The sequence below is a fragment of the Leptosomus discolor genome, chromosome 14 (assembly GCF_034619465.1).
Source record: "Leptosomus discolor isolate bLepDis1 chromosome 14, bLepDis1.hap2, whole genome shotgun sequence".
Taxonomy (NCBI): Eukaryota; Metazoa; Chordata; class Aves; order Leptosomiformes; family Leptosomidae; genus Leptosomus; species Leptosomus discolor.
The window spans coordinates 2,582,276-2,606,197 of record NC_141404.1 but is presented as its reverse complement, the minus strand read 5'-3'; the positions used below and the strand labels follow the sequence as shown (position 1 = coordinate 2,606,197).

At 46.5% G+C, this 23,922-nt stretch overlaps 1 protein-coding gene across 1 annotated transcript; it reads right to left on the bottom strand.

Moving 5' to 3' along the window:
• Positions 1-327: 327 nt before the first annotated feature.
• Positions 328-1,443, bottom strand: SSTR5 (somatostatin receptor 5). The gene has a single exon (XM_009953435.2). It carries the CDS (start codon positions 1,438-1,440, stop codon positions 328-330), a length of 1,113 nt encoding a protein of 370 aa, XP_009951737.1. The 5' UTR covers positions 1,441-1,443.
• Between the last annotated feature and the right edge of the window lie 22,479 nt (positions 1,444-23,922).

Below are 23,922 nucleotides of genomic sequence, written 5' to 3'. Positions count from 1 at the left end.
CTTAACACGGTAGTTAAAACAGGTTTAGTGTTGTTTTGCATCGCTAGAGCGGTACAAGGCCAGCGGTGTGTACCAGTAAATCAGTTCCCTAGAGTACAGAAAGTGGTAACACACGTCTGACTTTTAGCTAAAACACTGTAAGACCTTCACACAGCCCAGTATAGCCCATAACACTTTTAGCTGGGAAAGGGAGGTGAGTAAAGAGAAGTCTATGTACATTTATTTGAGTTTGTGGGTCTCCAGATCTTAGCTTTGCTATGAAATAATCTCTCCTCTAAGTCCCCAAGCTCTCCAGGTCTACATGCTTTGCGGTACCAAACCATGCCCTTACACCTTGCTAGTCTGCATATGTCCATTGAATTCAACATTTCTCTGGGTTAACATCGATTCCTGCAAGCGGCTGCTGTTCTCTTGCCTGTGTTCAACGGGGTCACCATCCTCTACGCCATTGCCCTTTCGAAGGCAAAGGACTTTCTGAAAACTCTGCTTGAAGTTGTCAGAAAGAAATCCGTAAAGAATGGGGTTGGCACAGCTGTTTGCATAGGACAGGACCACCATAAAGAAGTACACCCCTACTGACACAGGGTCTTCTGGCAGTATAAATATCAAATTGACAATGTTCATCATGTAAAATGGGAGCCAGCAAAACACAAAGACCACCACAATGATCACCACCATCCTGGTCACCTTTCTCTCTGATCTCCTGCGCCTCGTAGACCCGACTCGGATCCCCGAAGATTTGACTTTAATCACGATTAGCAGGTAGCAGAGACAGATCACCAACAAAGGACCGAAAAAACCAAGGACTGATGTGTAAATGATGAACGCTGCTGACCAGATGGTGACGGGCTCCGGCCAGTTCATGTTGCAGGTGTGAAAGTCTTCCTGCACATCCGAAAAGATGATGACTGGAAGCACCACCAAGAACGAGAATGTCCAGACAGTCACGCTGATGAGCTTGGCCACCCTGGGACGTCTCCACTTGGTTGATTTAATGGGGTGAACTACTGCCAGGTAGCGGTCCATGCTCATCACAGTCAAACAAAAAATACTCGTGAATTGGTTAATACCGTCTACAGTCATAACCAGCCTGCACAAAAAGGAGCCGAAAGGCCAATAGGAGATGGCATTCTGGGTGGCCAGGAAGGGCAGGCCCAGCATGAAGAGTACGTCGGCAACAGCTAAATTCAAGATGTAGATGTTGGTGACGGTTTTCATCTTGGCATAGCGCAAAACCACATAAATGACCAATGTGTTGCCGCTGAGTCCGACTGCGCATACAAGGAGGTAACAGATGGGAATCAGGACTTTGCGGATGTATTTGAACGAGGGCTGCTCTGAGAGCGTCCCATTCTCTGTCACATTTGTCAGCAGTGAAGAATTCACATCACTGGAACTAGCCTCTGGGCTAAATGTGTTGGAAAAGTATAGAGGATCCATAATTTTTACTCCTCAGTTTTTCTTTTAGGGCTAAGAGAGATTAAACTTCATGGGCATCTTGATCCTAGAAAGGAAAAAAAAAAAAAAAAAAAAAAAAAAAGGAAGAAAAAGAGAGAAAGAAAGAGTGAATTCAAAGTAAGACTAAGTTTTACATATCATTTCATTTTCTAACTATGGAAATAACTTGGTTTGGAATTATGCAGTTAGCACATGTGATGAGACCAATGCCTGAACAAAGGAATTGCACAATGTGAGAGCCCAAGTGCTCATCCCAGTAGATGGTGGTATCTGTTTAATTTTGACAAGCTCCATGCAGTGGGGTCAGGGCTGGGTGTAACTGTGAAGATGGGAGGCTGCACAGCAGTAACACGGCATGCGTCCCACCAGGAAAAGCAAGCAAGAGATTGGGGGTGACGACCATCACACTTCACGGTCAGAGGCAGAAGCTTTCCTGCAGCGAAGGAGGCTGAACGCCCCGGCGTGTGGGCCATTTGGGTCCAAAGCCTGCTGGTAACCAGGCCAGTCCTTCCTCTGTTGATAAGAAATGTTAATTCTTGCATGCCTCCTGTGCCACTTGGGAAGGAAACTTTAGCGTTTGACTGTCTCACTCCCTGTAACCTCTTGTACACACTTTTTCCTCTTTTGAGAAATCAAGAAGCAGGGGAGATAATACCCTCTGCTTCCCAGCTTGCACAAAAATACACAAATCCAGAACCTGCCTTTCCTCTCAGCTTTCTGTCTCAAAACTGACACTGAAAATGTTAGAAGATAATTTTGAAAGACTCTGACTGAACAGCGCATGTGAATCAGACCGAAAGCGGAGCCCTGGCGTTAGTGCTGAAAGATGTAAAGTCCAATTTGGTCCAATTCTGCTGTCAGCAGAGGGTGCCTGGAGAGGCTCAGGGACTGACTCAGCCCTGCCTCGCTCCCATACAAGCTCTGGGTGCTTTCAGAATCCAGAATCAAAGATAGTTCCCAGCTCTTCGCGTCTGAAGCTCCACTGCGACGTTTCACAGGTCTTCCCGTTTACATAGAAACAGTCGCAGTTTGGTATATTCAAATGCCACTTGCTGCCTGGCAGAACCAATTGAGAACCCCCAGGGAACATCAGTAGCTGTGTAGGTGGGAAAACAGAACCTTCCATAACAACCAACAAAACCCCAGGAAAAAAAATCAGTGAGCTCCAAGATGGAAATGACCATCCCTGAGAACACTTTTCCGTTGGGTCAGGCTATGTGCACGCAGACATTAAGACTGCAATGGAAAGGAACAAGCTGGTTTTCTTCCATCTCTCAAGACTATTCTGTTAGTGTTTCTGAATCCCTCTCCTCTCCCCCTGAAGTGTGCTTTTTGTCTCAGAAACACCTTTCTTCTGCAAGAAATCCAAACTGCAGTGGGCAGCTTCAGGACGCAGAGAGCTGAACAGATTTGGTGATGGAATATGTTTTATCAGACAATCTGAAACGTGTTGAAAATTTCCAACACTCTGTTTCTGTGACTTGCTTGATTCACATGGATATTTTTTCAGTCTTTGTCTGAACATGGTCCAAGTAGGTGTTTATAAAGCTTTCTGCTATAAAAAGTTTAAAGCATCTGTTAGAAAAGAGTGGGGATTCAAAACACCAATCTGACCCAAGATCTCTCAAGTGTGGCCAGCAGACTGCGGCGAAGGTGCTCGAGAGGGATGAGCCCAGCAATTTTGTTCCCATCACCTGATGGGTAGGCTTCCATAATAACCTGGAGGTATGAACCTGGATTCAAAACCACCCAGCCCACGTTGCACCCATGCCTTTCAAGCACGAGCAAAACCCTGTCTCATGTAAGCATGCAAAAGGCTTCTTGTCTCCAAAAGGAATGCAAACACCTCCGCGGGCTGGTTACTGTGCTTTCTCTTTGGGTGAGAAACACTGCAGTGGGTGAGAGCAGAATTCCCTCCAGCTACCAGTAGTAATCATAAATACGCTGTTCTGATCTGGAAATGTGCAGATGGGAAGTAGGTGTCTCACATGTAGCTCCGTGGCTGGGAGGAGATGTACCAGAGAAATCAGGGTGGCTGGGATGGTAAAGCTGAGCGAGCTGCCAAAGCTCAAACAAATGCTGGCTTGAAGATGGAGATGAGAAAGGGGCAGGGAGGGTCTGCAGGTTCTGAATATGCTACCGTGGTGTTGGGGGTTTGGGTATTGCAGCCGTGGGGCTCTCTGCAAGTCGCTGCAGTCCCTGACAGCACAGTGCAGGGAACAGTCAGCTGAGACCACGCTCCTTGTGAACTAAATGGGACTGAGCTTACTGCTCGTGCAAGAAAAGCAAACTCCAGCTCTGGCCAAAGAATGGACTTTTAAATTCTGTTCTGACACTAATTTTAAATTATAAAGTTATATTAAAACTCAGACTATTTGAGGGGGGAAATCTGGGAGAAGCCAAGCAGGACCACACTCCTCTGGGGCAGTGAGGGTTTTCATCTTTAGAAGATGGCGTTTTTCTTGCATCCCAGGTGCTGCATGGCCGAGCTGGTTAGCCAGGATCTTTGACAGGAAGAATATAAAGGAAACGAGTGGTGAGAGGGGGCAGTTGGTGTTTATAAACTTATACTCGTGGAGCTGCATCTTTGGGACTGAGTGTGGCGCTGGCACTGGGAAGGCACTTCTCTCCAGACTAGCTCAGCGACATCCAGTCTGGGCCAAAAAGCAAAATTTTTGTTCTGGGATTGCAAAAATAGGAGGACGGTAAAAAGAACCAGTGCTGCCACTCGGCAGGGGAAGGTCAGGAATGCAGTCATGTGTGGCTCTCATCCTAGTGCTATAAAAAATGAGGATGGACACTTTTCTTTTCAAGTTACCTCCTTTCTCCCCACAGCAGACATCCTTGAAATTGTTAACTATAAAATTAGACAGTAAGTTTTTCAAGCCTGTGGCTCCTTCCACCACATTTAGAGTTCAAGCCTTGGGAGAAGCACCGAGGAAGAGGAGCTGTTTTATGTGGATAACTTACTGCAGAAAATCCCTGTTTGCCAAGGGCCTCAGGTTCTCTGAGTCACCCGTTGCTGGCATTCCTGATGCACCCCAAGCTTTTTCTTGAGGAACATTTGTGTGACTTCCATGGCAGGGGACAGCTCTTCCACCCTTCTTCAACAGCAGCTATGACGGTCTCCTGCTGCTGCTGTGCTGTTCCCAGGAGTCAGAGATACCTCAGCAGTTTGTCAGTCTGCTTCTTTAGTATTTTGGGGCTCTTCTCTTCATTTTGTGTGAACATTAATCTCTACTCCCAGTTTTTTTGTTCAGTTAGATGAATTTTGCACCTTTCCCTGCCATAGCGGGTGGGTTCAGAAGGAAATGCATTTGTTAAGACTCTCATGCAAAGTCTTTAGTCTCTTCATTTGGGGGCAGCCTGCAGGTTGGCAGCATCAGCAAGGAGGTGCCATCATCTGAGCGTTCCCCATACACTGGCTAGGGATGTGATGTGCTTAGAGTTACCCAGATCCAAAAACTGAGCCCAGATCTCGAGAGTGCCCTTTCAGTGCCTTGTCCACTGAGCCACTGCCTTGTAGACACTGGTATTTTGGAATTCATTATATCATGGCACCAGTAAAAAAAACCAAACAGCTGCAAATGCATGTTTTGCTGGCTGTCTTTGATGAGTGTAGATGACTTTTCCCTCCATCGAGCTGATAGCTTGTCCCTCACCAGCACAATTTTGCCTGAACTTATATTGCCACTACAGCAGTTAATGACCATGAACCTCACAAAGGATGGCTAAATATAATTAAGGCATGCTGACTGATGGCTTATTCACTTATTTAGGTATTCTTTATTAATGGATTAATTAAAAAGAACCACCTCTAGGGGACTTTCCCTTGTCCAGATTTTTTTCCCTTTGGTGTTTGATCTCCAAGATACCATAATGGTATACTCCACCAATTATGTGCCTTCTGCTTAAAACACACAAATCAAAAAGAACAAGCTAAGGAGCTAAGAACATAGGTCCTAATTAATCACTAATATAATTCCAAGCTCTTTTACAGATCAGTACCCTGAAAAAAAGAAAAAGGCATCCACTGCAGCTGAGCGTATCTGACTGCCTACGTCCCTGCCCAAGAAAACTGAGAGAAGAAATAGCAGAGGTGTTATGGTACAGACCGTTCTGCTCAGAAGAAGTATCCAGTCTTTGTGAAAACTTCTCTAGCAGGTATCCCAAACAAACTTGCTTTTGCTGGGCACAAGAGCAGGTACCCATGAAACAGGGCAGAGCAGCCCGCTCATGACGACATAGGGAAGAACAAACCTTAAAACTGTCCAGGCACATCAAGGCTGAAATTCCTCCTGGCTGTGGTTACAATGGTAAAGCAAAAATAACTCTGTGAAGTGTGTTGCACCAGAATATAGCTGGGATCAAGAAGGAATTACATAAAGAAACCTAATTTTGTGAGTCAAGATTTGATCTCACTGCTTATTTACCACTGAAATCATAACTTTCTCTTCTGTATCATTAAACATAATTGCTGTGAAGATAATTAAGACAATAGAACAGCAGATTACTGCTTCCAGGTGCAGAATAGCTAGCAGGAACAGACAAAACGGTAATGCAGACAGATATGCTTTTAAAACAGATGGCCTCGGTGGGTAATGGGAAGAAAAGCACCTGGATAAGTATTTGAGAAGTATCTCACAGCAGCAGAACTTTGCAGGTTTTTCCCCTGTCCCATGGAGTTGCCTGCAATGTGGTAGCAGAGCAATTTGCTGTAAAGAAGCGAAGAAAAACTCTCCTGGTCCTTTAGCGAGTTTGCCCTTTTGGGAACCTGTGTTCAACACCTGCTTCTTCAGATACAGCCCGTGGGGCCTCACGCTTTGTATTTGCACGGATCGAGCAGGCAGAGCCAAGGGTTGCTGCTGCAGGAGGGAGAGCGAGCTGCTGGTGGAAGGGCAAAGGAGGGAGGTGGTGGTGTGAAAGTTGGTGCGACCTGGCAGAGCAGCTCCGAGATAACACGAACGCTCCGGCAAGGCTCCGTGGGAGGAGGAGGGAAATGCAGCATTATGCCAAGACCTGCTCCAGCTTCTTACAGTTACAATAATGTTCTTGTACTAAACCAGTAGCTCCCTGAGAGCGTAGAAATCTCATCGTTTCGTACACTAAATTTTTGGTTTTCCCCACTCCCTACCCTATTCCACTACCTGGGGTAAAAAAGCGAAAGGATTCAGTTCAGAAGGGCACTTTCTCCTTGTTAACATCTGTCACTTGGTATTTCTCAGCGTGTGCTTCTCAGTCCAAAAAACTCAAGTGACTGATTTTTCTCTACAGAAGACAGAACAAAACAACTTTCTTGCATTAAATTAGTTTTCTGTTTTGACTAACTGTATTGGTGCTGAACACCGATCAATTGAAGTCGAAGTTGAATAATGTCTTGCCCCTTTTAGCACTATCAAAATTTTTAGGAACTACATTTTCAAGCTGGCAGCACTCTGTTACCACCCTGCTCAGCCCAGCCCAGTGTTTCCTAGAGCGGTCTGCAGACATGTTACCTGATAACTCAGTCCTGTTTATAGTTTGCAAACAAACAACTCATAAAACACTTTTGCTTTTGCCAAATATTTGTGAAATACTTTTTTTATCCCCCCAAACACATTCAAGGCTCTGCTATGCTCAGAGACTACTCACTTGGGCTGAGCTGGTCCTGTCACAGGAACAGTCGTGCAAATCACATGCTTCTGGTTTTGCTCCCAGATCAGTGGATTTAAGCAACTTCAGCCAGAGGAAAGTGTGGAGCCCGACATCTCCGTGCTCACACCCGGGCAGGTGTCGCTGGGGCTAAACTCCAACAACGGCACTGGTGCATCACTGTAAACAGGGTTTTTTTTTTTACCAAAATGTTTCTCTTCTGCCTCTCTCTCCTCTGCAATCCGTTGACATCAACTGATTTCAGGGACGTGACAGATTCAAAGACAATTCTGCTCCCAGGCTGAGGGAGAGCTGAAACACCCACGGATGGCTCAGGGATGCCTTCCAGGAGAGCCCCACGTTGGAATTTGCTCAGTAACAGCTTCTCTTGCTGCAAGAAGTGGAGCAGCTCCAGGAGAGGAGCCTAGGGGAGGACCTCCCAAGGGGCGAGGTCTCTGGCTCTGGTGCACCCCACACCAGCAGTGCAGATCCACTCCAGCCACCAAGCCGTCCCCCAGGAGCTGGGATTCCCAACACAAGCACTAACAGACTGATCCCAGCACTCCGAGTACCAGCTGCCTGGTGCAACCTGCATGTCTCCTCCCTCCCCGAACTATAAAAAGTCTCTAGTTTACCCCAAAGTGAACATGCAAGTTCAAAACACTTGAGCCGGGTTGTTCTTTCCCTGCTCTTCAGGGCAAAGATCTGGGCAGAGGGAACAAGCCATGCCCGGATCTGCGGATGCTGGGAGCTGCAAAAAGCCAGCGAGGCACAGGGACACACGGTGCTACTCCCACTCCAGACCTATGGCGACTCCCAGGACTCCGCTTTGACCTTGACCATCCACTTCTTGCCGACCACCCTGGAGCACATCCCACCCCCTGCGCTTCTCTCCCGTGTTTGATCAGAAAGGAGGAGCATCGTCCTCCCAATTCGGGCTCCCCGAGGCTTTTCCGTGCCCCCGTCCCGCCAGGCTGGGCAGCACCCAGGGCTCTGCCACCTTTTGGGGTCACGGTGGGGCTCCAGCAGCGCCGAGCGGGGCTGTCCCTGCGCATCCCTCCCGCAGATGCCTTCCTCCTCCCTTTCCAGCGGCCGCTTTAAAGCCACCCTAAGGACTGTCCTGCTCTGAACACCCCATCCCCTCCCGGCCAGCGGCTCCTCTCCTCGCCAGCCTTCCAGCCAGGACGGGGTCACTCCGCTTTCCAGCAGCAAAAGCCCCCTAAGAAAGGCAAACTCGGCGGAGCCGCTTGCTTCGGGGGAGCCGCAAACGGGACCGGCGCCTCGGTCATCCTTGAGAGCCCCCCGGGCTTTGCAAACCCCCAGCCTGCCCCGTCCCCATCCCTCCTGCCTCTTCCCCCCACTTTATCCCTTTAGGCTCCCCCAGCCCCACTCGCTGTTCCCTTCTCCCCCGGCAATGATTACCTGCAGCTCCAGGGACTCCTCTTACCCCTGTGGAAGCATCAACCGCCCCGCTGTCCCCTGGGCTGCTGCTGCTCCGGCTGCAGCACCCCCCCCCACACACAGACATACCCACACCCCCCACAACCCCCCCCCCCCCCCGAGCCGAGAGCGCACCCCGAGCTCCGCCGCTTCCCTCCGGCGGCGGGCGGGGACGGCGGCTGCTCCCCCCGGGGAGGAGGGACGGGGCTCCCAACCGGGAGCTGGGGGGGGGGACGACGACGACGGGGACGAGGGGGGGGACACGGACACGACGACACACACGGAGCAGTGGCATGGAAGGGTGCCTCCACCCGGGAGGGGCCACCCACTCTGCACAAGTTTGGGCACCCACTGGTGCTGGAGGCAGCAGCCCTCCGGCGGGATGCTCAGCTCCTCGCCACCCCCCCCCCTCCCTCGCCCCCCAAGCTCAGGGACGCCCTTACCTGTGTCTGTACCCCCGCCGTGCTGCTCCGCCCCGGCCCCCCGCACCCCGAGGAGGCGGCAGCCCCCTGCCGCGGGTGCGGGGTTTGCGCCTTGCGAGGAGCGCGGCGGCTCCTGGGAGGGGCTGGGAGCACCCACGCCGTGCCCGCGGCGGAGGGAAGGGGCTCTCACAGGAGACTCGCATGTCCGCCCCTGGACTAGCGCCTTTCCAGCTCCCAGAAGTCCTTTTAAAGACTCCCGCCGGCTCGTTTGGAGGGAGCCCCCCCCCCCCCCCCCCCCCCCCCCCCGAGCGCAGGGGACTCCCTGCTGCTCCCCCCAAAGTGCAGAGCCGGAGCGTGCAGGCTCCTCCAGGGACAATGGGAAGGGATCATCCTCTTCATCGCGTTTATTTTATGCTCCTGTCCCTGGGCACTGAGCATAAGGGAAGACTGAGTGATAGGGACGCACTCGGCACCCTGTCCCTCCACGGAGAACTGAAATCCCACGTGGGGATGTTTTACTCCAGCTGGCTACGAATCCGGCCCTAAAATTACTAGCTGGTGGAAGATGCAGGGCTTAATACCCAGGCTGGCTGAACTTGATGTTTGATTTACTCCCTCCTGAACTCCCATTGACTTCACCTGGGTTCTGCTGGGCAAGAAGGGGTTGAAATATTTTGCTCTTTGAGTGCAACAAGTGGCGTAGAAGTCATGCACAGCTCTCCCCCCTCCGCCCTGCACCCTCCCTCTGCTGTTACACATCTAAACACCCGTACCAGTGTCACCTAAGCCGCTTTGCTCCGCTGCAGCGGGGTGATCCGAGTGTGGGTAGCCGAGTGCAGGGCACCCAGCCCCTGCCAGACGCTCCTGCGTTCATCAGCATGCACGGGGCGTCGTGCTTCGTAATAATGTATATGATCTTAATCCACTGCCGAGGCTTTTCAATTAGAGATCTGTGATTGAGTCAGATGTGTGGATGCAAAAGAGAGAAGGAGAAAGCTGCTTTTGGCATGTCACTTTCTAATTCAATCTGCTGATGTATTTATGGTCATGTATTGCTAAATTGAACTAAGACTCCAGTCTGCTCTTGCCATGACAATGGGGAGAGTCATCTGATAAAAATAGAGTTGGGATGATGAACAGAAGAGAAGAGGAGATTTTGATTACCTTCTTTGAAACCGTGCCAAGCAAAATGTGATACAATAGCCCCACTGTGAATATCAGCTTGAATCAAAATAGGGCTAATTTAATGAATTTCCCTCATATTTTATTAGCATTTTATTAGCATTTGAAATATAAAAAAGGAAGTCGCTGAGAAAACAAAGCTGTCCCTAAGTTTCCCTGAAGAAAACAACCCTCTTCTTCTAAACAAACACTTTGCCAAAAGTATTTTTACCAGGATCTGTGCTGTGACAGAGGCAGGATTTTCAAAAGCTCTCAAGGCTTGTCGAATTCTTTACCCACTCAAGTCAACAGCGACACTCCTTTTCAGGGCTGAATGAAGCGAACACAAAGGCTATCTGAAAACGCCGCCTCTTATCGTGCTTTTAATGGCTAATGCCCCTGGTCAGAGACCAAAGATCAGTTACACCATCCATAGAATAAACATGGGAGGAAAAATAACTCCTGGCACACAAGTGTGGGTGCAGATCCCCGGCAGTGCAGGCTGGGCACGCATGGGGGAAGGCTGATGGCCCAGATTTCTTGTGGTGAGGGTCAATGTGTGAGGCAGAGGAGATATGTGGAGGATGAGCACACGAGGACTATGTGACAGTAGTCTTTAAATTTTACTGGGTCTGTCCTTTTTGCTGCATGTAATATTTTATGGCTGTATAATTTATATATCTTTAACAGTTTTGTGTTGAGGTTATAGAGAGGGGAGAGGTCTAATACCGAGCTAAAAGCCTCAAAGTGCATTATTTTGGTTTGTTCTCCTCTTTGTGTAAAAGCACCTCTCAAATAGCCATAACTTGGGTACTGGTTTATTTATTTTGCCATTCCTTGTCTGATACAGCAATTCAGTGACATAACACCGATCCCTGAATGGCACATTTCCTACTGTAACGTTCAGTGATGATGAAACTGCTGACAAATATAATGGTAGTGATACAATTTGAAGCGGTGCATATGCGTGACATGGAGGAGGTGACAGCTCCAAGGGAGGAGCTGTAAAGACAGGCTGCACGGGAAGCTCCTCCTGTGCTTTGGAAACTGCCTTGTCAAAATTCAGCTGCAGCAGAAAGGATGAGTTGTGGTCAATGCTTCTAGAAGGAAGAACTGCCGGGGAACTTCGGTCAGCAGCCTCTCCTGCTGAACCTGGCAGCAAGGAGCAGAGACTGTTTGCTGCTGAGGGAGGAATTATTAGTGTATAAACCATCCCAGTGATAGACTTGGTCCAAGCCTGGCTTGAACTAATGGGAGGTGTTGAAAGTGAGACCTTAGGGTTGGATTGCCTCTGGTTAGAAGGACTGAAGGGTGCAATAGAGAGACCTTTCAAACTCAGATGAACAGAGAAACTGAGAAGGAGCAGAAGATGTCTGGTTTGCTCCCAGTTCATTTCTGGAACCATTGCTCTAAAAGTTGTTTGTATGCTAAGGATTAGACCCAGACTTCTCATAACCACAAGAGGACTAAGGTCAAAACTTTACCAGGCTGGAAGTCAGCACTTTGGTACTTCAAAACCTTCCAAGGCACTGGCAAAGGGGGAAGTACATTTCTGTGTAAAGAGCCAGTTTGGGCTGGGAGACGTGTCCATTCCTCATCCCTGCAAGACTCCCCGAAGTGCAGGATGGCTGTGTTGTGAAGATGCCCATCCTGGCAAGCTACCACACTGGAAGTTGTGGTAAGCGAAGCTGTAGCTCCCAAGACTCAATTCTGGACTCTGCCGGAAGGCTACAGTTTGCTTTCCTCTGAGGATTTTGTACATTTTTTTTTTTAACATTACCAGTTTTGAGAAAAAGGAAATACATGGGGTAAGAGCTCTAGTATATTACCTCGAAAGAAAATAATGGAGCTTGCTGGATGAGAGTGGTTGCTCATCACTTGGAGTTTTCAAATCCAGCTGAGATTTGGCCTGTAGTGTAGACCTGAGTTATTCATGTTACCATAGAAATAAATGGATCCATTTTCTGCCATCCACTGTTCAAAGCTTCAGACTGTGCTGGCTACAGATATCTATGACCCCTCCACCTCACGAACCCTGGCCGTGGCCATGGGGTTGGGTTTCCAATCTTTGCTTCTCCTGGGAACTCCACATGCAGCAGGGACTTTTTTTTTTTTCTTTCCTTTTTTTTTAATGACTGGCTTGCATTCAGCTCAAACATTTTTGAAGCTCACAGAAAACATGCTTCAGCTCAGCTTCTAACTGGAAGACAGTTACTCTATTCAATTACATTCACAGTTTGGCTGGCTGAAGCCGAATGTTTTCACTGTGCCTGCAGAATATGCTGTGAAAAGCCAGGCAGCGAGAACCACAGTGAGGCTGAGGTGATTTCGCTTCTCTTTGTTATTCTCCTTATGAGGAAGAAAAATCAATGCCTTTCAAATCAGTGCATTAAAAATCTCTCAAATGGGCTGTAATTACAGGCCCATCTGTTGTCAAATTGTTGAATTGCCTGCAGCAGAGATGCGTGAAGATCTTCCCAGTTGGTCATTACGGAGCAGCCCCGGGTTACTCCCCGCCGCGGTGACGCACCGGCAGCCCGCTCTGCCTCTTGGAAGCCCTCTTGGAGGAGAAAGCACGGGCCAAGGGGCCGGGTTGGCTCATCGCTACTTTGAGTGAACATTGCTCAGCCGTTTGCAGCTTGGTTGGGAAAGAAAATCGCTTTTCTTCCCATGACTTTCAAATCAGCTGTTCTCAGTAGCTGCAGAGCAAACTCATTGCTCCTTCAGCCCTAGATCTGGTAGGCAAACTGTTATTAAAGCCTAGATTTTTAGCCCAGTCGTCCTGATAGAAACATATATCTTTACACAGAGCACACTCCTGTCTGAATAAACCCCTGTCTGTAACTCTACAGACATCGAAGTACTGTTTTCCCAGCACTGAACAAGAATCACTAGCCTTAAAGTGGCACTTTGCTTGTGCCAGCAGCATCTTGTGGTTTCCAGTCGATTTTTCTGGCAATGTAGTTTTTAAATGAGAAATTCATTTTCCATCAGGAGGACTTTATTGGATGGGATTCTTTTTTTTTAACGGATCGTTAAAATCATTGAGCCCTTGCTGCTGTTGGGACGTGCCTCACTGGCAGGTATTCAAACGGTTTTTTCTCAGTTCCATGGTGATGAAGGGTTCTGGGACCTTCCAGCGCTTGGTTGGAGTGACGTGTTGGTGTGACGTGCTACCATTCCCCACCGTCCCTGTCCCTCCTCCTCCTGTCCTCCGTGTATCACTCTCTGGCAACACAAATGGTACAGAGCAGCCAGGAAAGGCCCTGGAGCTCTGATTCTATCAGCTTTTTGGGGATCACAGTTTTTAAAGATGAGTAATTTATTAAAATCATTTTGCCCGCATCCTGCTTTTCTCTATAGTCTTTAACTGGCATCCTGTAAGAGCTTTTCAGATAGACTCAAGTAATATTTGGAAAGGATTTCACCCTAATATCGAAATGACAGTGGCAGGATTCCAGCTGCAAAGCAAATCCTTTCCCAAGAACTGCTAGGTTTCATCATAGGGATGAAACACGAAAAACATTTGAGGTGACCAATGGTTAACTGCAGAGTATTTGTAGGAAGACATTTGTATTGCATCTTTTCCTGGCTTAAAGCAGTGTACTTCTCTGTATTGTGTTTGGAATGGTTTTCATAGATCTTTTTTCTGATAGGCTATAATAAAACATAATTAAATGCGTTTTCATTTGACTAAGGTGCTTTGTTTTCAATGAGATGGTGTCCAAACAGCATATTTTCTTCAGAATGTGGCTTTCTTCTGTTAACCTTGTGCTTACATCTGTTAGCAGAAATGTGAGATGCTGTATTTTGAAAACCAGGTGATTTGCAAACCTGTAACTCAGGTGAAGATATTCCTCTGCATTCTCATCATTTTCTGCATTATGCACCTGGCCCTTAGGCAGCACTTCTGTAAAAGGCTCTGCATTACACGGCCATCCTGAACAAGTGATAGGACCACGCACAACACACAGGGAGTTCAGATCTGGCAGGAAGAGACTGATTTTCTACGAAAATTTCTTATCTTCTAATGGTGCAACGGAGAGACTGTCATTATTAATTAGTAGGAAGCATGTAACCCTTCCCAGCTATCTTCTAAGGAAAATTCACCGTAGTTCTTCAGAGTTTAGCTGTGCAAAACACGTATCCTACATCAATGTCCTCCTCCCCTAAGCATGTTGATGCCGCTGAGGTGCTCAAAAGCTGAAATGGAGATCACACGGGTGTTGACACTTTCAGAAATGTGCTCTGTGGGCGGAGGGTTGGAGCTGGTGAAGTCAACAGGTCTCTTGTGACCTCCGTAGGTGGCTTTCTGTTGTACTGTTGTGAGCAGGAAACAAAGTGATCAGGTGAGTTACTTAATGATTCATTATTCATTTTGTAGTTATTAATGTGAGCAGCAGCCAGCATCTCAAGCTTGCAAACTTGTTTGGTTTTTTGCCAGTTTCCTTGTTATGCACATGTAAACACAGGCAAATCATTTAATAGAACAGTCTTTATTAAATAAGGAGAGAAGGTTTATTAAATAAAAACCCCCTGAGCTCTAGTGACAAATATTTACAAGCTTGGGGACTTGCTGCAGGATTGGAAGGGATAATAGCAGCGACTTGGTAAAATCAAGTATTTGGTAAAATACTGCACGTTTTAGGATTCAAATCCTGAACTTGCTGCTGTCTCTGAGGAGAAGGGTAGGAGGATGATTTTTTACTTACAAGTACTCCGCAGCGAAAAGACGTGGAGTGCAGAAGCGCTCACATTCCCTGGCATCTGATATAACCGTAAAGTGTTTCCTTCATGTTATCTGAGAAACACTTAAAGCTGAATGATTATATTTCTGGTGAGCCAAACCATTTTTTAGAAACTGTTGAGTCAGAAAGACTTGCAAGATTTGAGTTGTTTCAGTGCAGGCCAGGACGGTTTTCACACACCCTGTACTGCCTGTGACAGACGAATCCATGCCTCAACCAGCCCTATGGTGCCATCTCTTGTTTAGGGCATCACTCTCGGGGGAACAAAGCTACAAGCTGCTTAGAACAAAACTCAAGTCAAGGACTTTTTTTTAATCTGTTGTCACTACCGAATAGAAGCAACAATAAAAGGTTTTCCAAAGGATGAAAGGAAGCTGGGAAGTAAGAGAAGTTGGACGTATTACAAAAGCCTGTGAAGAATTCCACATCTTTTGTGCTAGGGTTGCATCAAGGATACTTGTAGCTCAGTTCTGCAGTGATGCTTCCACCACATGACGACTTTAATGTGAGTCATCTCACAGAGAACAAGCGAGGAAAACAACCAGATTCATCAACGCTGATCACTCAACCGCTTTGGCCAGCGTGTCAATAGAGAGGTGGCCGAGGGCTATCAGAACCGGTCTCCTGCCTCAGGGACAAACAGTGCCTGTGAGGGTCAGATGGCATTTTCAGCTTTTATCTTTGAAACAAAGTTCAGTCCTTCCCAGGAGAGGTGGGGTGAAGGAATGTGACCTGCTACCTTGACTGCGTCCACTCTGGGGCATTGATGGTGTGAGCTGGTACATTCCCCACAGCACTGCTTGCAGGTGCTTCTCCCCACCTACAGGTTCACAAAAAAGGAGGCTCAAAGCATATGGACCCTGTACACACCTGTTTAGATCTTACCCCTGTCCTCAAGCAGCATTTTAGAATAGAATAGAACAGAAGAGAATGAATAGAATAGAATAGAATAGAATAGAATAGAATAGAATAGAATAGAATAGAATAGAATAGAATAGAACAATTCAGAAGGGACCCACAACGATCATCTGCCTGAGCACTTTGAGGCTGACCAAAATTAAAGCATATTATTAATGGCATTGTCCAAATACCTCTTAAAACGCTGACAGGCATCAGCCACCTCTCTAGGAAGCCTGTTCCAGGGTTCGACCACACTCTCTGTAGAGAAATGCTGCCTAATGTCAAGTTTGAACCTGAATTTTGAATAGTCCTTGTGGATCTTGGACCGTGGAGGCCTGCCTGTGTCCCTTGCATTTGTATCTCCTGCTCAGACAAGCTGGAAGCAGTCCTTCTCATGCTTATAATATCTGCAGTATAATATGATTGAAGCTGTGTTTTCTGCATGTATTCTTTTTCATGGCCCCTGCTAGCACTTCGGCTGTCTTCTGATGGAAATCACTTGCAGCCTTTGGTCCTGTTAGGAAATTAAGTCTGCAGACAAATTCACTTCAATTTATTGCTTTGGTTTTAATGAGAAGCAGATGCAAAAACATGAAATATTAAAAACAATCGCTATGCGCATGTGCCAATTTGTGGAACATAATAGCCTCGTTATTAAATTCAACAGTCGAATTCGCTTCAGCGCGGAAGTGAACCAGTCTCATTAGCAGGCTCGCTGTTGCTAGCAAGTGTTTGGTTAATGGGTAGAATGCGTTTTCTCGGATTCTCCCGGGCACTTTGCATGTCTTGTTGTATGAAGGACAAACATTACACAGGTTTCTTTCTCGGCCCTAATGTCTTGTACTTAAAATATTTCAATTCATTCTTTTGAAATGCTCCATCAATACTTATGTAATTTATGTCCCTGGGGAATACTCTGCCCATTTTGCTGGCACACTGTGTTCTGTGAAGCCCTGACTATGAGTTAATAACGATACTGAAGAGGAAGCAGTGATACCTTTCCTTGCACTACGTAACAAGAGCCACCTCTTTACCACAGAAAGATCTATTACAGTGACCACAAGTTTCACTTTAATATTTGTAGTTTTTATGAGACTGATTTTTTGAGACCAACATTTAGAAAACATTTATTTACCTTTTATTTACTTCTTTACGGTCAAAATGTTTCCTTTGCATTGAATTGGAGTCATATCAAGTTCTGGTGAGGTTTTGTTTTAAAACTCTAATTTCATCTTTTTATTTTCTGCTTCAGGGAATAGAAAATGCTCTCATCAGAGAGACTAGGAGATAGAACTTGGTAGAGATGCACATATTCGTGTTTCTAATGCCACTTTTCAAACCATGACTCAGGCTGGTCAACTTTAAATGAAATTTCTTCAGAACAATGTACCCCTAAAGTATCCAAAACACCCACTTCTAAAAATGCACAGCGATGCATTAGCTGATACTACTGCTGTTATTAATGTGCAAGGGAGCAGGGCTTAATCCCGCTTTTCAAAATATTTCTGAGACTTCAGCAGCCTGAAAACACATTTTCTGTCCTCCCATGTTGAGTGCCTGCCTTTGCAGGTGGGTTCCAGCATTTGGAAAACCAAGTGGGAGAAAGAAAAAAGCCAAACTCGGACGTGGAAAACAGAACACATACACGCTGGAAAGTTTGATGGTAGGTGAAGGACTGATCTTCAACTGGCTGATTGTAATTTCTCCTGAAAAGCGATAGACAGGGAGGTGCAACGCACTTCTTTTGCCAGGATTGCACCCGTGAAGGGTGAAGCCAACACCCTGACGGTGTTTAGTAATCACTCCACAGACTAACCAAGGTTTGAAGTGACTACTGAAAACTCGTTAGTGAGCTTCAGCTGAGGTGCCCGATCTCATCAGAAGCAGAAGGGCACGACTACGTCATCTGTCCTGTACCAAAACAGAAACAACTTGGAACTTCTCACTTAAACTCGCAGGGTCCAGCTGGCAGCTGGACAGGTTGGGAGCTGGGAACACAGCTCATGGAAATGAATAGCTGGGTACGTGCAACCAGGGAAAAAGTTAGCTGGAGCTGGGATTTGATCATGACAGCATCATTGGGCATGAACAACGTAACATCCCTTCGTTTTAAGACATTCCACGTGTGCTTCTTGGCCGGTCTTCCTTTGTCGTACACGTGTTACAAGGCTTTGACTCCTGTACGTCGGAAATGCTGTGTGCATGCCAAATGGCATGATGAGAAAGGTCACTCGTGCTGAAGAGAATCTGAATGAAAACGTGAAGAGCCATGACCTTGAGCCAAATTACCCAGGCTGCAGTAATAGGGCAGTTCAGGCAGCGACCTCCCTCAGCCTTCGTCCCAGCCTGGATGGGAATGTAACACTTATTATTTCCCTGACAATGAACGAACAAGCAGCTGTGAGACTGTGACTCCTCCTGGCTCTTCCCTGGGTAATTAAATGGATTTTTAATCTGTATTTGCTCACCGTGGTGTCTCAGGAATATGCTTGAAGTTTAAGCCATGTGTAGTCCCCACTGATCTACGTAGTCACCCACTGAGGAGTCCTTTGAAAGCGAGCCACTTGCCCTCCAGTACTGAGGCTGGGGTGAGAGGAAGAAAGAGAGGGATGCAACCTGCGGAAACGTGCAGGTTTTATTCTTAAAAGCTCTTTCATTTGCACTGTCCCCTCCTGAGAAGGTTTGCTCCCAGCTTTCTGTCAGAAAGCACCGCAGCTGGTGGCAGCCGGAGCTTTTGCTCACCTGGGTTACTCGGCGCTGCGGTGAGGGTGCACTGTGCCAGCTCCTAAAGCCTGGGAGGAACCAGGGTAGCCCACACGGGCTCTGCTGGGGACAGTCCTGCACGCTGGAAGGGGAGATAATGTCTCCATCAGGTCCTCATCAGTAAAAGGTTTAATAACCGGACTTCTTCCTCCACCACTAATCCTCTTCCCAGCAGATGCTGTGTCCTGGCTGAGCTCCAGGTGCAGCTTAACCCTGGTTTGGATGGAGACAGAACACTCTATGATACAGCAGATATTTCATCCAGTCATACGATGAGCAGCGCTGCTTTAGTGCTCAAGGTAGAGCCTTAAACAAGCATTAAATCGACTTTGTGATGGATGTGAGCCTCTAGAGAAGCGCGTTCGTTGCCTATGTCCTTTTTAAGGCTTATCAGCTTCATTTTACTGTTTCTCTTCTTCAGCTTCATACTAGTTAAACTTCCCCCTGGCTACTGTGCTTGAGAAGCAAAGTAGCTTGTCCCTTTAATAGAAAAAAAAAAAAAAAATCACTCTTGGAGAGTAGGAGTTCTTGTCAAATAGGTTTAATTTGTGTCTGTAGCATCCTACATAAGAGCATGGAGATTCATAACTTACATAAGAAGTTTGTCTTCTTTTCTGCCCCTGTTTCCTTCTTATTATAGCATCCTATTGAAGAATCTGGGGTTGGTAATTTTACCACTGCTTATCTTTGTGCGGTTTTTAACAGATTTTTTTTTTTCTTCTATCTGCACAACAAATGTCAGAAAAAAGATGACAGATTTCCCGATGAGATTCACACGCAGTCGAGGCAAAAATTTCTTGTAAAATAGTCTTTTAAGTACTTCGGTGTTTGCAACCTTTAGGTTTGCACCTTTCATCAGGTAACGGAGCATTTATTACAGTAATTTTACTTATCCATTTTAGACAGTGTTCCTGCTTTGTGTGATAATCTCTGTGGTTTCTCAAGAATGTGAAATCACGACAAACTTAGTGCTGCAACTTTTGCAAACATCCATTTTCTGTCACTGTTCGGAAGTCAGGGTATGGATGAGCTGGGTATTAATTTCTGTCTCTTTTCCCAGACTTTACACCTAACCAGTCCTTACCCTTCTTTATTTTCTGAAGTTGAAGACATGACCTGTCTTGAAGCTTTTGTGGCTCTCAGCATGTCAGGATATGAGCATCTTGCAGCCACTGCTGTGACTCTTGGGGCTTGGCAAAGTGTTCTTCTCTTTGATAGATGGGGAAACAAAGCACGAGGTAAATTAATTGATCCCCCCAAAGTCACGCAAGATTTTTGTGACCTGTCACTGCTTTCATAAACTTCTTGGTTAAAAATTGGGGAGAAAATTCCCTGCTATTGGTGTTCATATATGCAGATGAGATGCAAAGTAAAACATCGCTGAGAATTCTGGAATAATTTTAGCTCCAAAGATTTTACAGGAAGAAAGATGTTGGGGTAGGAAAGAGGTTTTTTTTACCAGAATATTTTAAAAATAAAACTATTTTAGAGTAATTTATACTTTACCACTCTTTTGACATTTCACTTCTAATTTTTTGCTCATCTGGTTTTCAAGTAGCAGGAGAGACACCTCCACTTTCATAAGAACTGAAGCACAGCCAGTGAGAAAGGGAAGCGCAGGGCCAGATCCTGAGGTGGTCTGCACTTCACCACAGAGGTACTTTGGCTTTGAAGCCCCCGCTGCAAGCCAGGAGGGAACGACACAGCCTTTTGGGGTGCAGAGGTGGGGGGAAGCAGCCAAGGTCACTTCTTGCTTTCAGTATCAAGCCGTTGAGCAAAGAGGGAGGGTAGGAGCAATTGTACTGCCGGCCTCTCCTGGCTGTTATTTTGGTCCCTTGGGATCTTTAGTGGATCCTAGGACTACCCACGCAGCCTAATACAAGGACCTGAGTTACCTGGCCAGCCTCTCCAGCCTCCTCTGCAGCCAGCGGAGATGCAGAGTTTCTCCAGGGGCTGGTTTGGAGCATCTGACTTCACACCTTGCTCCTCAAAGAAGGGAACCTTTATCTTTGGCTAAACTTGTAGTCCAGCACAGGCATTTATTTCGTTTATGCTGAGGCCATGCTACCCGGCAGCTTATCTACAAAGCGCAGCTGGACAGAGTGTGGGCAGGAGATGTGAGTGGAAGGAGGCAACTGCAAGGGATGGAGGCTTGGGAAGCCACTAATGCTTGCCTGCAAGATCAAAATTCACATCTCAAACTGCCAAAGAAAACATGTTGCAGGGGAAGAGCATTTCGGGGGAAGAGCTTCAGAGCAGTTTTTAGCTCAGTTGGCTTGAGTGCACCTCCTATCTGTCACTTTACAAACACCCCCCACTACCCTTCAAGGGAGTGGTGGGATCCTGATGGCAGGTTGCTCTGAAGAGCCTCCTACGAGGAGGAAGGGTGTCAGTGTTCCCATGCCAGGAAATATCAACATGCTTCAGAGCTTCTTATTGCTCTTCTGTGCTCTCCAAGCAGCAGGAACTTTATGCCATCTGAGGATTTCAGAGTCTCTCCCCTGCTCTTTTGGCTCTGCTGTCCAAAGGATGGGGTTTATTCTGAGCGAAGCACAACCTGCTCTTCCCAGGGACAGCCGATTGCCTGCCAGGGCCCCATAGGCACGTGCTGCACAAGAGCAACCACTGGCTGGTGATCCCACCACCTTCCACTAGTGTCACGAGCTGTCAGTGCTGGGGGTCTCCCTCTCAAGCATGAGGTCTCTGAGGAGCCAATAGCTTGTCTGGTTCAACACTCACTAAAATGAAAGAACAGGAAAGTGGTTGAAAAAAAATCCAAAGGGAATAAAACCCAGGAGCAAGTATAGGTGATCCTCAGATGTCGTGTTGGAGCTGGTGTGTTTGAAGAGGTGTTTTACTACAACAAAACCTCTCTACCGATTATTTTTTCCTAATTTTTTCAAATATAGAAAGAAGAAGAGTTCTGAAAATATTTTTCAGTATTCTGAGCTCTTTCTAGTTCAGGAACAACTGCAGAGTCTCCTAGCTATCGCTTGTCTTACCTGCTCCCTCTCCTTTTCTTTTAGGGGTCACGCTCTCTATTTGGGAATTTTCCCTCCATACAGCTAAAATAAGACTACACCCAAGATCAAATGATGTCCATGCTCCACCTGGAGTCCTTCATACGACATCAGGGCAGTGAGTGAAGTTCTTACTTGACATTTAATTTATTTTCTTCCTCTCATTCCCTCCCAGATTTATCTTCCTCCTTCATAATTTTAACTGTAATCTGCATTGGGAGAGTTTCTCATTGCATCCACTAAGCTGGTAACACAGTCTATGCTAACATTAACTCAATTTGCTTGATGTCAGATTGCAGATAAACACGCAAAAATTCATCCTGAACTCCCAGCTTTACCGGAGGACTGGCTGCAAATACCAGCTGATAGAAACAGGCTTGCGTTCGGTCTCTCTCCACCTCCAGCAACAACAGATGCTTGACAGCCACGATTATTATCTGCCTCATTTTCCTTTCTAGCTTTTATTTAGTGTATGGACGAGCTGGATTGGATTTGGAGAGGGGCAGGGAGCCAAGCCTGAGCCACTGTTTGATCATTCCAGTCCCGGCGCAGCTCGCTGACCGTCGCTGCTCTCCCGGCTGGAACAGCTCAGCGCTGAGTCTATAGCAAAGGAGAAGGGAAGTTTGAACCATAGGACTCAGATCGAGGGAGCACCGGAGGTTTCGAGGTACAAAAGGTCAGCGTGATTTTCTGGACTGCAGCAGCACAAAGCAGGGAGTTTCCTCAGGCAAGTCCAGTCATCTCAATTTAAAGCTGCCTAGGGCTGGAGAACCCTCCCTGCCCTTCGGTGGTTGGTTTCAGCAGACAGGGATCACCATCGCAGGAACCTTGTTCCTAGCCTGAACCTGACCTTCTCCAGCATCCAACAAACATCTGGGTTTGATCTTCAGTGCAATGCATTGTACTGGGATGAAAGAAATCTGTGAGAATCACAAGCTAACCCCCTACCACAAAAAAACGGACTGATATCCTATAGATATGTTGGTTATGGTGGTTAATAGTGAATTAATCCAGTGTGGTCAGTAGCATAAGAATATCGCTTTGGCCATTTTTATAAGCATTTTGTCCCATCTACATTTAAAAATCCCAAGTGCTCAATGTTTTCCAATACTTCCATCTCATCACCCCTAGCAATGTCCTATTACGTTACTTCATCTCAGGTCTTTCTCATTTGGGTCACTCTTTTGCATCATTCATTCACTATGAAAAACATTTACCTGAAAATAGGATTTCAGTCATACATCTTTCTCTTGGAGGCTGACCTCAGTGATTAATAATATAAACTTCAACAGCTTGACAAGTATAAGTAAATGCTCCTCATGTGAGTATATGCTGAAGCATACATCAACTTTAAGAAATTTGTAGACCATTAGGTTACTTTTTATCAAGCTTAGTCATGCTGTGCTTTAATTATCTCTGTTAAGGTTTCCTCCTAAATTAATTCCTTGAAACTTTAAGTCATGTTTGTGTTCTGATTGCGGAACACGACTCATTTCCAAACCGAAGCCCAACAGAAGCACCCTCTCGGGAGCATGAAGAGCCCTTAACTCTGCTTTCTCAAACACTGCCATACTCATCTGTAAGATTTATCAAGCCCTAATGAAGGATGCTGTCTCAATTTTGTGGCTAGCAGCCAGCTCCCAGTCGCTTACATGTGAAATTAGATTATACTGAGACTAATGCACCACAACACACCTTATTAGGTGATTTACAGCCTTGGCTTGAGGGCCTTAATAAGGGCATGTCTGCAAGGGGCACTCAGCATAGAGGTATGTATTTAAGGGATTTTAGTTAAAGCCCGTTGAACCCGGGATGGATGTTCTTGTTCAAAAGTGCAGCATCTGCACCAGTGGGGAGGGAAGAGGGGGCAAACTCTTGACTGTAATTTTCTACCTCTGTAACTCTTGTCTTCAGCTAATTCAACTCCTTTTTTTCTGTATATTCTCACAGAGGCACTCTGTAAATGTAAACCCAACACCAAGTATTTAATTCCTTCTTGGGACAGGACTTCTGCTTTTTGAAAGGATTTTGGCTACAAAGATTTTACCCAGATTTGTCCAATCTTGGTTAACTGTAGGAAACTACGCTTGAATACAAAGGGTTTTAATGTCAGTATTTCTCTGCCAAAAGTGGAGAAGGCTGTCCTGCACTATTGCTCATCTGCTTTTAAAGCTCTGCTGTATTCAGGGTGCAGAGGTGCTTCGTGGTTAGTGTTGAGGGGCAGAGTCAGGAGAGAAATGAAGTCATCGTCTGGATCACACCTCCATACGTATTAGCTGTTTGCATCTAGATAGGAACACAAGTCCTGTGAGACTGGAAGGGAACATCACATTTACTCCCCTGCTTCCAGAACCCAGCAGGGTTCAGAAAAGTTATAAA